The sequence below is a fragment of the Penicillium antarcticum genome (assembly GCF_028974205.1).
Source record: "Penicillium antarcticum strain IBT 31339 chromosome Unknown utg000005l_segment0_segment0, whole genome shotgun sequence".
Classification (NCBI taxonomy): Eukaryota; Fungi; Ascomycota; class Eurotiomycetes; order Eurotiales; family Aspergillaceae; genus Penicillium; species Penicillium antarcticum.
In genome coordinates this window covers 3,101,527-3,114,511 of record NW_026695303.1, presented here as the reverse complement: position 1 = coordinate 3,114,511, position 12,985 = coordinate 3,101,527, and the positions used below count along the sequence as shown (strand labels likewise).

The 12,985-nt window shown below is 47.9% G+C and overlaps 7 protein-coding genes across 7 annotated transcripts; 4 read left to right on the top strand and 3 right to left on the bottom strand.

The window, feature by feature from the left end:
* Positions 1-171: 171 nt before the first annotated feature.
* On the bottom strand, positions 172-2,838 carry N7508_005827 (uncharacterized protein; the record flags this gene model as incomplete). The annotated part of the gene is made up of 1 exon (XM_058463893.1): positions 172-2,838. One exon carries the CDS (start codon positions 2,836-2,838, stop codon positions 172-174), a length of 2,667 nt encoding a protein of 888 aa, XP_058320371.1.
* A 179-nt stretch (positions 2,839-3,017) lies between these two features.
* N7508_005826 (uncharacterized protein) lies at positions 3,018-4,715 on the top strand (the record flags this gene model as incomplete). The annotated part of the gene is made up of 2 exons (XM_058463892.1): positions 3,018-3,413; positions 3,471-4,715. The coding sequence occupies 2 exons, from the start codon at positions 3,018-3,020 to the stop codon at positions 4,713-4,715; spliced, it is 1,641 nt and encodes a 546-aa protein (XP_058320370.1).
* Positions 4,716-4,941: 226 nt separating this feature from the next.
* Positions 4,942-8,436, bottom strand: N7508_005825 (MET18/MMS19 family protein; the record flags this gene model as incomplete). The annotated part of the gene is made up of 6 exons (XM_058463891.1): positions 4,942-7,344; positions 7,397-7,585; positions 7,636-7,775; positions 7,827-7,924; positions 8,021-8,294; positions 8,355-8,436. 6 exons carry the CDS (start codon positions 8,434-8,436, stop codon positions 4,942-4,944), a joined length of 3,186 nt encoding a protein of 1,061 aa, XP_058320369.1.
* Positions 8,437-8,609: 173 nt separating this feature from the next.
* N7508_005824 (uncharacterized protein) lies at positions 8,610-9,346 on the top strand (the record flags this gene model as incomplete). Its single annotated transcript, XM_058463890.1, has 2 exons — positions 8,610-9,194; positions 9,248-9,346. The coding sequence occupies 2 exons, from the start codon at positions 8,610-8,612 to the stop codon at positions 9,344-9,346; spliced, it is 684 nt and encodes a 227-aa protein (XP_058320368.1).
* A 191-nt stretch (positions 9,347-9,537) lies between these two features.
* N7508_005823 (ER membrane complex subunit EMC3) lies at positions 9,538-10,571 on the bottom strand (the record flags this gene model as incomplete). The annotated part of the gene is made up of 5 exons (XM_058463889.1): positions 9,538-9,728; positions 9,782-9,943; positions 9,995-10,361; positions 10,432-10,465; positions 10,522-10,571. 5 exons carry the CDS (start codon positions 10,569-10,571, stop codon positions 9,538-9,540), a joined length of 804 nt encoding a protein of 267 aa, XP_058320367.1.
* A 248-nt stretch (positions 10,572-10,819) lies between these two features.
* On the top strand, positions 10,820-11,515 carry N7508_005822 (signal peptidase complex subunit 2; the record flags this gene model as incomplete). The annotated part of the gene is made up of 3 exons (XM_058463888.1): positions 10,820-10,856; positions 10,914-11,212; positions 11,288-11,515. 3 exons carry the CDS (start codon positions 10,820-10,822, stop codon positions 11,513-11,515), a joined length of 564 nt encoding a protein of 187 aa, XP_058320366.1.
* Positions 11,516-12,308: 793 nt separating this feature from the next.
* Positions 12,309-12,978, top strand: N7508_005821 (uncharacterized protein; the record flags this gene model as incomplete). Its single annotated transcript, XM_058463887.1, has 2 exons — positions 12,309-12,345; positions 12,458-12,978. The coding sequence occupies 2 exons, from the start codon at positions 12,309-12,311 to the stop codon at positions 12,976-12,978; spliced, it is 558 nt and encodes a 185-aa protein (XP_058320365.1).
* Between the last annotated feature and the right edge of the window lie 7 nt (positions 12,979-12,985).

The window sequence follows — 12,985 nt, the reverse complement described above, 5'->3', positions numbered from 1 at the left end:
TGAGCTGCCATACGCTACGAAGATACAGATATTAATATGGCGCAGACCCTTTTAGCAACCGGTCGGTTTAAAATGCGACGAAGACCTCCACAGGCTCATATTCAACATTCCAAGATTAACCTAGGCATTATCTTGGATCTCTTCATTGCATGTCTGTTAATAGCCTGGATTCTATTGATTTCGCTGGTCTCCCTCGAATCTTTCTATTTCAAGAGCTGCAAGAACTTGATCCTTCATACCTTGCAACCCTTGGAGACGGGGCAGGACCTCAGCGATCTCAGCTGGGTACCGAGACAGTATCTCCCATACCCTGTCAATTTGTTCCGTTATTTCCCTGATGAGTTCAAAACAGTCGTCTGTTTTTTTCTCGCGACTGCTTGACAGATTTCCCAACTCTGCACAGAGATTGGTGTATTGTTTCCGCAGGCGATCCAAACAGATATCAGCTTCCGAAAACGCCAATGAAGCGTTCAGGCGTTCTGTGGTTGTGGTTGTCATGGTGCTCCTGTTGTCTCCAGACTCACCATCCTCATACGCATTCTCCATGGAAAGGAAATGCTCTGAAAGGTCATTGACTTGATCCTGTGGAGTGACAATGCTTTCTATGGATGATCGCCGAGACGACACTGGGCTTGTATGTTTTTTCTTTTTGGGCTCGTTGGTCTTGGTTTTGTCTTCGACATGAAGCATCTCGAGGAAACTGAGCCTCGAAATTGTGTCCAGCTGTTTAATAGCCGCCTGCGCGTCCTTGACGAGGGATCTGCGTGCCATGCGAACTGTCTGATCGCCTACTGTATCAATGTTATCCACTTTCAACAACACCTGTGAAAGTATCGTCTCGGACAATCTCTTATATTCCCGTTCTCGTTTTTCAGGGTTCCTCGGCGGGTTCGCCACGTACTCATTAACCAACGGAACCATCTCCTCTTGCAGCCAGCGGGTCAATGCAGCGATTTGCGCCAGCCGAGTTGGGAACCACTTCATATTGGGAGATAGTGCAGGGTTGTCCAAACCACCCGACGAAGATAGCGCTGGATCTTCTTTAAGCCTCTCGATGACTGGCCCATTGAGTGGAAGCTCTTCAGAAAAGCACGACAGCTGGCTTCCGTTATTGAGCCCTATCGCTCTACATGTAGTCTTATTATCTTTCAGCATTCGCCCTCTATGCAGAAGCAGAAGACTGGACTGTTCACTTGTTGCACCAAGTACTTCAGCTGCTGCCATCCGAACTGCGCCCACTGTTAACATTCCACTATCAATGCTGTTCTCGGGAAATGATAAGTCATGATACATTTCACGGTGTTTCATAACGAGGAAATCATTCCTTCTGAATTTCTCAAAGGGCGAAGTGTGGTTTATGTCAACTTCGGGCTTGAGAGGAGTCCTTTCAAGATCGGTTTCATGGTCTCTCTCGCTGATTTGATCATTGACAGCCTCGAAATTTGAAGGTGACACGCCTCTGCCCTCGGTCTCTCCAGGTTCTGAACCGTCATAAGACTTATTTGGTGCTGGTATCCGATGATGGTCAATCTCTCTAGGTCCTTCCTTGTCACCGGAATAGGATTTCGAAATGCTTGAGAGAGGTTCCGCTTCATCGAGTATCCACTGGAAAAGCTCAAAAGGTTTCGGTGGAGATTCATCGTCATGAGACTTCTTACTCGATTCATCACTCGAAGCGTGTGCTGCATTTTCATCTGTGTCTTGCTTGCTGTCTTCTTCGCCTTCCGCTGTTCGAGGAAGAAGGAAGAGAGCCAGCTCTTCCAAATGACGACTCACATGCCGCTCATACATCACACTAGAAAGAGAAGCTTTGCAGATAGAGCAGTCAAATCTAGGGGCTCTCATTGAATCTGCATGTGCATTCTCAACATGGCCATACCAATGTCTACGACTGTCATAAAGCTTGCCAGAGCAACCCGGGAAGATGCACACATATGGCATTAAGTCGCGGAAAATATGGCGAGCCCATGCTCGCGTATCTCGAACTGAGATAATTAAGAAACAATAGGGACATTCAAAAGGTGTTTTGTTGGCACCTTCTTTGGGTAAGGGCGGGATTTTGGCCTCTGTGCCGTCGATCAACGTTCCTGCATAGGAAGTTTGTGTTTCAGCTGTATCTGCCACAGAGAGAATCTCGATGAGATCAGGAGCTAGATCACGGCACATATCCGTCGCGACTGTTTCTGAAAGGATAGTTGATTTTCGATCGCCCTCTTTGACGTCGTCGAGATTCTGGCTGAGTTTGGCATGATGCCTTTCACGGTACTTTAAGATGGCTCTCTGCAATGCCATTGCGGAACTGACACACTCGAGAACTACAGCATCCGCAAGGGGATACTTGTCGGAAGCATGTTTGTGAGCCCAGTGCTTGAAGGGCTGGGCATCTAACTTGTCAGTCCCGAGAACTCGATCGTGATGGGCTGGCGTCCGGATGATCATGGACATGCGATAGAGATGATGGATTGTCTCGACAATGTCTTTGTGTATTTGTTGTATCTCAGTCGTATCATCATCCTCCGGTATTTCGACATTCTCTGGGCTTTCATCGTCTGAAGCCTCCTCGAGAACTTCTTTGAGATCGTTCAGAAGGTCTTCAAGTCCTTGAAGAAGGTTGATCGTTTGACTCTTTATGTGAGATGCATCCCTTAGGCGAAAGTCAAGGGATGATTGACCCCTTTGATGTGCACCAATATTTGCCGACCATATACGCAGTCGGCCCATCTCATCTTTCCATAACTGCAAAGAGATCTCCTCCGCATGTTCAAACAGCGCGGGCGACGCGACCAAGAAGGTGAACTTGGTCAAGCAGCTTCGCACCAGCTCCGACACCGTGACCATTTTTGCAAATGTTCACGTAGAGACGTCAAATATTGAAGCAGCAAAGATGACAAAGTTGCGATCAACAGGCGCATAACATGCCAGGGTGTGATTGGCCCACACACGAGGCTGCACATTTAGCGCGGGGCATAGGAAGCTGGCATGACATGAAAGTTAACTTTGTCTAAAGTGTCAGAGAGATGGTGACTGGGATCGAGGCTGTCGGACTTACGCTTGCTGTTATTCCTCTCCTCGTCAATCAGCTCGATGGATATGTTCGAGGTATAGAGAAAGTCAAGTTGCTGAGGCGCTATCGAAGAGAACTCGCGAACTATTCAAGAGGACTTTCAACACAGCGAGCGGTACTTATAAATACACTGATCCAAACTCTTGGAGGCATTGTCAATGATGAGCATGAACTTTCTGAGTTGATCGACAATCCAAAGGGGCCAGCCTGGAAAGACCCTGTTTTGCAGCGGGAGCTTCGTCTACGCCTAGACCGCAACTATGATCTGTTTCTGGATAATATGAGTGGTCTGAATGAGGAGATATTGAAGCTTGCTAAGAAGCTAGGAATCAGTATCTCAGAGAATAGGGTGTGTGGCTGGTCTCTTCAATTACGTTGGTGTCGCCGATTAACTTCTGATCCATAGAGTGCCGATCCCAAAACATGGGATATCAAGGATTTTTGGAAGATGCTCAGTAGAGCAGTCTATGAAGATCTCCTCGCAAAGATTGATGGAGCCAATACGATACTCAAGACTCTGCTGGATCAGTCCCTCTATCAAGAAGAAGCACGAAACAAGAAACGACACCCGTTGCCGCGTCTTCTTCAACAATATCAAAAAGGACGTAAACACGCAGAAGCTCTCTTCAAGACTGTCTTCGGAGCCTATTGGCGCTGTCAGTGCAATGAACAACACTGCGTCCACCTCCAACTACCAACAAACCCATTAGTATCCTCAAGGGAGTCAGACATCCAGTCTAGACTTCAAATGAACTTTTCAAACACTGGAAAAACGGAGAATCAGATCTGGACCTGGACAGAAGTTATTTTCGAGCCGTGGCAAGACGACAACATCCCATCACTATCCAGCCTCTCACTTCAAGAGTCTCACAAAAAGCCCAAAGTCCGTTTTGATACGCCAACCCCCGAAACAGATCGTTCCCAAACAACACTCTCCCTACCACCACGAATCAATGATTTCTGCTCCTCACTCCGCATAACCAAAGTAGAATTTACCGAAAAAACCACCAACTGGACAACAACAGGCATGATCTCAAGCCAACTGGATACCTACATAATGCACGCCTCAACAAAAGCCCTCAGTTCCACACCCCCAAAACCATTAATAGAAGTCATATCCCAAATAAGCCGACACGACCGCCTCCATATCGCCACCGGTTTAGCTTGCGGCGTGATTCAATATTGCGGCAACTGGTTGAAATGCCGATGGGATAGTTCTGATATCCATCTGACAGCCCATAAAGATGGTTGTGATATACTACTCGACAGTGTATATCTCTCCTGGCCACTGTCCACACCAGAGACAGAGACAGAAAATACTGTTCCAGCTATGCGGCAGCCGAACAATAATCTGCTCTTGCCTCTTGGGCTTGCACTGGTAGAATTATCACTTGGAAAATCCTTGGATTTCTTATATAACCCTGAAGATGAGGACTGGGACGAGGAGAGGATGAGGCGCAATACTGCTAGCAGGCTTGTACCTAAGGTTTATCTTGAGAGTGGCGTGCCCTATGGAGAGGCTGTTGAAAGCTGTCTTTCTTGGTCTAGTGTGCACTCATTATGTGTCGATCGAGGAGTTGAGGAGCGTGTTTTTGAGAGGATCATTTCTCCACTGTTGAGGGATTTGGTTAATTTTGAGGGGATGATGTAGTATACGTAGATTTGGGTGACCATAAATGTGGGAAAAAAATCGTAGCAATTTGCATTTCACATTTCAAATTTTTATGACATGATTCATATCAGTTTATATACTCGAAACAAAAATGCAAATAAAGATCCGAAAAACAACATCTATGCCCGATACATTGTTTGATGCAGACACGCCTTTTCTCTATCTCTTCCTGGGGAATATAAACTGAGTTGTGAAATATGGTCGATCAATCGTCTTCCTCTGGCGCATCATCAACACCACGCAGCCAAGCACCTCTAGCATCAACTGCTGCCTTACGCACATCACGCTTGGGGTCGTCAAGAACTGCACGCAGGGATCTGAGTACCTGGTTCTTGACTGGCAGAAGCGGCGAGATGGACGGTGGGGCACGGGTGGTAGCATCAGCACCAGCGGAGGTTTGGTGCGTAGCAAGAAGGTTGAGACATCTCAACGCATCCGCACGGAGGCGGGGACTATTGACAGCACCAGGGCCGACGTTTGTAGCCGTTGTTTTGAGGAGTCTCGTGACAAGGCTTGAGACGTGGCCACACTGGTCGATGACGACAACGCCGTTGTCACGGATGATTACTGCGAGAGTATCGAGTGTTGCTGTTCGGACAGCGATGGAGTCGGCAGTCTGGAGGTCGAGGGATTGTAGGAGAAGGGGAAGTAATGTGGGGAGTTCTGGCATGACTAGGGCCGTTGGAATTGTGGAGAGAATTCCAGCAAGAGCAGTGAGGTGGGCTGGCTTGATGTGGTCTTGTGCCTTTGTGGCGGTGGCAGAGTCATCTGTGCCAGCAATGTTGACTTCGCGTATGCGAGACGAAATCAAGGGGATGACAGTTGTAAATAAGCGCTGTCTGCAGAGAAGACGGATTGTGGCACCATTAGTCGGGGAGATAATGTCGTCTTCGCCAAGGAGGATGGCGAAGCCTTGTGCTGCGGTCGTGCTGGTCTGCTGGTCTGGAGAAGAGATCAGGGCAAGCAGGGATGTCAGAACGTGGGTTGTTGTGGGTGCAAGGCGGAGGACCAGAGCTTTTGATAGCCAGAAAATGGTGCGGATAGTTGCGGGACTGAGAGTTTGAGGTTCTGCGCCTGAGCTCTCAATGAGAGAGTCGAAGAGTTTCTCGGCGATTGGCAGATCCTGCTTGGACAAGAACTTATTCACAAGCAATGCCAAGTGACGCAGGTAGGCCTGGTGGGTAGCTGGTTCCGTGGATGAGATGGAACGGCTGACCAGCTCGGACAGCAAAGCTGACATGTCACTGGCCTGTGGGATTCGGTTGGTGCAGTCCATGGAAAGTCCCGCGAGAAGATAAGTTGAGATGATCAAGGTACGCTCTTGGTCTGCGCTGGTCGTTTGGGCAAATGGCACAGGCGCAAAGTCTTCATTGGTGGTGAAAAGACTGTAGACATTTTCTGCCACTTGTTCCTGCTTCTCAATGGAAACAGACCGCACAAGGAGGTTGCAAAGTCGTCCCAAGGTATCGAGCACAGTAGGATCGGTAAGGATTCGGTTCTTAGCCTTACCGGAGGACGATGCAGCCACGTCACGGCAAAGTCCAACCACAATCTTGTCAAAGTACAGATCAACACTCTGGTCTTGTCCCATGTTTCGCTGCTGCATCACGTATAGCAATGTCATCAGGATAGCACGAGGATAAGCCACTGATCCAGGCTGCTCCTTCTGTAATAAGATAGTCAGCTTGCTGAATAGACGACGGAACAGAGTCTCGAATATGTCTCTTTCAACGCTGATCTGGGCAAGGGTTTCGAGCGTTGGCAGATACAAGGCATCTAAGCCCTCATCTTCCTCTGGTAGAGTCGCCACGAATGCAGGGAATGTGATGTCCATGATCAGCCGGGGCTTGTGCTTGGAAACCTCAGCAAGGGCAGCGATTGCTTCCTTCTTCAAATCATTACGACCGACAGATTCCTCCTTCAGAAGAATTTCGTCTAAGTATTGGACAAAAAGGCCGATCTCGTTCTCCTGGAAGAAATCGCGCAATATCGATAGGCGCAAGAAGCCCTTCAGAGCAGTAACCCGGAATGAAACCTCCTCCTTGGCTGCACCCATCAGTGCCTGGCCGAAGATCTCCGAGAACTGGTCCTTAAATTCAAGCAGAGGATTCTCGACGGCAATCTCACCGCCACGAGTGGTCCATTGCCCAAATACATCCGTCGTAGCTTCGAACAAGATGTTGAGGGTCTCGAGAAGTGCCCTTTGCTTGACGATTCCATCTGCCTCTTGGTAAATTGTGAAAATAGGTGCAACAACAGTCTGGACAATGAGAATAAAAGAAACAGCGGAAGCGGAAGAAACACAGCTGAGGATCTGCTGGAATGGCTTGGCTTGTTTATTTTGAGGCTCTTGAAGCTGCTCATTGCATTCCTTGGTGATTGCTTTGAGATACAGCGCAAGAGGAAGCTCTTGTGACACCTCGGTAACTCCTTCAGAAAGCCTTTGCGTGATAGCTTTCAAAGCCTCGAGAGAAGTCTCAGATAGGAATTCCTCTTGGGCGTTAAGAATCTCGAACTTCAAAGTCTCCCAGATAGTGATAGAGTACTTTGACACTGTATCAGGATCATAAGAATTAATGCAAGCAATCAATGTATTAAGTGCATCTTTCTGTGAGAAAGTTAGACTTAGTTCAGGGCCATTTTGCAGTGTTCCAACTTACCTTTACATTGGGAGAGGTGGAATCAAGCTTGTCCAATAATGCGGGAATGGCGTGAGGTGCGAAATACCTAGTGGAAGAGATGCAATCTTGGAGACGGCCCTTGAGATCCTGTGCAGTGATTCCGTATGGATCGTTGGGCGGGGGTCGGAATGTAATCGGGAAGTAGTTATATACTGAGTCGAACAAGGTCTTTCTAGAGTCAACTGATGGTTCTGCAGCTTCGCAAGAAAGGTGCATACCTCAACGTGGTTGGAAATATCCCATTCAACCATAACAACCTTCAGGATGGAGAACACGACCATCAGATTCCGTGGATCCTTCTCTCCTGTCATGATATCGACCACTCCGAGGAGTGAGATATCTCCCATGTTGCGCATTGCTAACAACTGTTAGTTTCGAGATCCAAAGACACTTTCTGCGATGAACATACCCTCGCGGTGTGTTGACATCAACTCATTAAGCAATTGATAAACCTGGAATCGTTGCGATTGCGAACGAGACTGGAGGTCCTGGAAGTTGGAAAAGAGACTATAGCCAAGTCAGCATATGAGCATAATCGAAACAACCTTTATGTCCGACGAAGGCAAAGCTCATTTGGCACTGAAGGCGAAGTATAGGACGTACGCTTGTGCTACCTGGCTGGCCAATAACCGATTGAACCGGTCCAGACCCTGCAGAGCCTCCAGTCCAGCAACAGCGCCTCCATCCTCAATGCGATCGCAGAAGAATGTAGTCAAGACCTGGATCTGTTGTCTTGAGAGGTACTTCGGCGAGAGGGCTTGGATAACTGCGGTAAGGTATGACACCGCTTTTCCGCGCAGAATCGGGTCTTCATCGTTGATATATTCGCCGAGCGATTGGACCGTATCAATCAACTTCGTCTTCTTGTTCTCGATATCTGCAATGCCCTCATTTAGTCACCCCTCTGAGTAGCAAGTGCGGGGTGAAGAGGCCATACCTTGCGCGATTCCTTCGGCAATTCGCTTTGCTTCTTCTTTGTCATGGTCCACGACCAGCATGAAGGTCTGCAGAGCCGACATATTGCCAATCGATCAAGGCGAACCAGTGTATAATGGGGCAAGTTCACGATCGCTGCCAATTTCTGTGGCTTATCGATATCAGGTGATTCTGTTATCTCCCCACGTCACGTGCCCGTTGCGTCATGGTCCGACTTGGCCGTCTTTCCTTGAACAAGACGACTTGAATACACAGCATGGAAGTAACTCGACTAACATCTCTTCTATTTGCGCTTCTATTTGCTAGTACCGCATCTGCGCTTTGGGGGCTATCATATCCTATACCTTCGCGTCAGCAACCACTAGACCTTGAACACAAGGAGCACCAATCCATGATGGATACAATTATTCCCGACATCCTCAAGCCGCAAACAACGGCGCCGGTTGAAGATTTGAGCGCAAAGTTTGGCGGAGACGGTCCTATAATTTCAGACGTCCTTCCCAAGACAAAGGGCATCAATATCTTCGCTCGGTTGACCCGGGACTTTGAGCCCATCGCCTCTCGTCTCAACGATGCATCCAAGAACATGACGGTGCTGGCGCCTCGCAATAGTGCAATCCAAGCTCTTCCACGGAAGCCTTGGGAGAATCCAGAGGATTACAGAAAGTTTGGTGAAGTAAACGCATATGAAGGTCAAGATGGCCAAGACCGGGCAAAGCACAATCTAGAGCGATTCGTGAAAGCTCATCTTGTTCCTGCTAGCCCTTGGAGGGTTGGGGAAGAGGTTGATACCCTTGCGGGGGAGAAGCTGAAGTGGACCAAGGAGGGTGACAAGATTTTTGTATGTTTCTCAACCTCTCCGAAGTATCGACTTGACTAACCGGTCATCTCTAGATCCAACCGGGCAATATTGAAGTTGACTCCGTTGCAGAGAAGGTCTCAAATGGAGAAGTCTGGATTCTGAACGATGTCATCAATTATCGTCAAGAGTGATTGATACGAGTTACGATAATACTACGAGTTATGGGACACTGGCAATATGAATCTTTCACGATATTAAGTGTAGACATGATACATAGCTCAGAAGAGACATGGCATTCTATTCTTCATCTGTTCAAGACCAGCTAGCTGGTCTCAAGCCAGGTGTATACCTAGCACTATACACAAGCAATGCCAGCTCAGAATCAAATGCCCTGGGGAGCAAAGTTCTGCAGGATTCTCTCTTCCACACCATCAAGGATGCAGAAGTGCTCCATCACCTCCAGATTCTCTGCCTCGTTGAGATACAGCTTGTCGGGGTCTTGGCCGGGCTGCAGTGGGTTGACCATTGCTGCAGGGTTGGCCATGCCCATCTGCTGGGCCATTTGGTTGGCGGCTTTTAATTTGTTAGCGCTAAAGTACTACGAGCCTGATATAGCTAATACATACCATTATCACTGCCAAGAATAAATCCAAAAACGGACTGCAAGCCCATCAAGTTGAGAAAGTACCACGAAAGACTCGACACCCATCTCACATCAAGATCACGAGTCATAACACCAGACTGCAACATCGACTTGAACCGAATTGTGAGAGGGAAGGGCAATTTCACTGCGACATGTAAGCTATTGACCATACTTCATCAAACACATTGCAACATACAGATGACGAATCCAGAAAAGAAGGCGTTGATCCAACTCATGATTAATGTCTGCGGGACCATCATCATCATGTTTCCCTTCATCATTCCCATCATGGCTTCCATGCCGGCAGGATCGGTCATGGGGTTCGCAGGAGGCTGGCCACGGTTATTGGGATCCTTCAAGAAAGCGCCGCTTCGGAACCCGGAAATCATGTAGTTCTTGCGCATCTCGAAGGATTCGCGGTTGAGTACGGAGCAAGCATTGTTGCGGAGGTTTACGCCGCGGAGGAGGGCAAGGCGCTCGCGAGATTCGGCAAGGGTGGATGGCGATCTGGGAGTCGAGTTCATCAGGACCGTGGCATAGTGGCGCAGGATTCCGGTCAGAATCTATCGTAGCTGTCAGCTATACTCCGGACGCATCACGAGACACTATTCCTCTGTTATAAGTCATTCATACCATAACAATTGAAATCGGGAACAGTATCCAATAGCTATAAGCAATGGTCAGTTCGACTTCTCCAAGTCGAGTCAATTCGGGTTCTCTCACAATAGTGCCGGATCCCGAAGGATGGTCTGCTCAACCCCTTGGACTGCCATTATGAATATAAAGGACAGAAAGGAGTGTAGCCTGTGTTAGAGTGACAAGTCCCGAGAGTTGGCGGGTGGGGGAGTGGAAAGTTGAAGGGGGAGAGGTTAGGCGGAGAGAGATGTCATTACTAGCTCCAGCTCCAAAGGGCCACGCCGCATCTTTGACCAACACAGTCCTGCCTCACTTGCATACTGACCTACGCTCGCATTTTCAATTATTACGAAGATCTTGATTCGCATATTTGATCAATCTCATCATGGCTTCTACCAAGGTGCCGGTCTACTCGACCAATGGTCCGTAACCTCGATCTACTCTATACAACAATAACACTAACGAGTCGCGAACGATAGATCTCAAATCTACTAGCGACGATGCTCTCCTTCCTTACCTGACCAACCTTCCCGCTCCATACGCGTTCACGCCAGACCATTCAAAGACAAATATCCGCTTCCTGCTTGGATACAGCGCAGTCGCGATTGCTGGGTTTACCTTCTATGCTGACCGCATACTTGGCTGGGAAGCTACCACCTCCCCTTGGATTATCGCAGCAGTTGTTACCTACTTTATCTTAAACAGCATTCTCACATACTGGGTTTGGGGCGTTGAGGCTGGTGAGGTGTACTGCGGGAAGAGGAAAACCGGAGAGACGGTATGTTTGATCTTGAGGGCAACAGCCTATTGCCCTCTTCTGTTTTCAGAAGCAAGCTAATAGTATTATTAACAGATATCAGTATCTTCCTCATCCAAGAAGTTCTCCAACATCTACAAGCTGCACGTTTCTTATAAGTCTGCTTCTGGCAAAGTCCTCCAAGAAAAGCGCTGCGAGGCTCCTTACGGAACCTGGTTCTCGGCAGAAGGTGTATTCCACCCCGAGCCTTTCCGCAGTTGGCTGGCTGGTGAGATTGATGTTCTGAGATTGGCGGCGAAGGAAAATGAGAAGAAGTCTGGTTGAATCCGAGGCTTTTCAACACTCAGCTGAGGACTGTGTTTCCTGGTCGATTTCGTGATATCAATTCACATAATTAGGTAAAAATAGTAGCCTATCTACAAATTTAGGGTTGCAAACTGCACCTCGCGCTTGATGGGAGAATGCTATCTTTGAGAACGAAGACACCACGACACATGTTTGGATGTGTTACTTCCGCTGATACATGGTGTCTTTGATACTCGTCGTCACACTTCCCAAAAGTAGCCTTGGGCCACTTTATGCTCAGCTCACATCCCTAGCTTAAACTAAAAATCATCAGGCAGCGCTGGTAGACTAGCCCTGAAATTGTACCCAACCAATCAATCTAGGTACAGCTATACTTGCACCAACCAGGCCAAAATTACCTGCCAACCTCCATAATATACAGTAGTGAATGCATCCTTGGTCCATCTGCATCCCAATGTAATCACCCCCAGCGTTGTACAAATCAAGCAAGCCATCATTGAGGGCTAACAAACTCACGTGAAACCTTGCCATACTATACAAAACAACTACCTGCAAACAATCTCCCTAAGGTTCAACAGGTAATTTCGGCCCAATCCTTGAACACACTCGGTGGAAAAACAGAATGCAATAATCTGAACCGTGGTGATACAAGCCACCAGGGCAGGTGTGATTCGAAACATCCCTTGCTTTTTGCCTGAATCCCTCAATCCCAGCCTTTACCATTGCTATATTTATTATAGCTGTCTTCGCCCATTAGCAACAGAGCTAAAGCAAACAAGTTAGGAGGAACAAAAAAAAGTACTCTTTCAATATGGGGTCCATGTTATCTCGTCCTCGGTCTAATCGCGGTAAGTTAAGCCCTAACTGCGTCACACCCCCAGCAGACAGTCAACTAATATAGCTTGCCAGACCCAATTGTTCCTGCAATTACCCTGATAACCACACATATATCTCATTCAGATATCACAATAGCAGTGAGGGCTTCTCGAAATCTTGAATTGCAAGATGTAGGGTCACTCAATGCAGCTTCCGAGTCGGGTCATGCATCTATGCCTACATCCTCAGCCTCGTCAATCTCGACCTCAACTGCGACACACACACAGACACCAAAATCAACAGCATTTACAAACGAAACCAATCAACAACCTTCAAAAATATCACCAAAAGAACAGTTCCCCCAAATACGGATATATCGTATCAAGTCCAAATCCAAAAGCAAGAACAAGACGAAGACCAACCCCAAATCAAACCTATCCAACATCGGGGTTTTACTCATAGTGATGCCACCCATGGTCCGAATCCACGGCTGGACACGGGATTCCCTACTCGTCGGCGAACTTCCACGCCTGAAAGGGTTCAGCTTCAGATCCGAGAAGGAGCTGGATTACGGATTGCTCTCTGCCAGCGAGGCATTGGATTCAGTTATTTCCCAACTCGACACGGTCATTGGTTTTGAGCGGTTATTCTCGTGGAGATTATGATAACTTG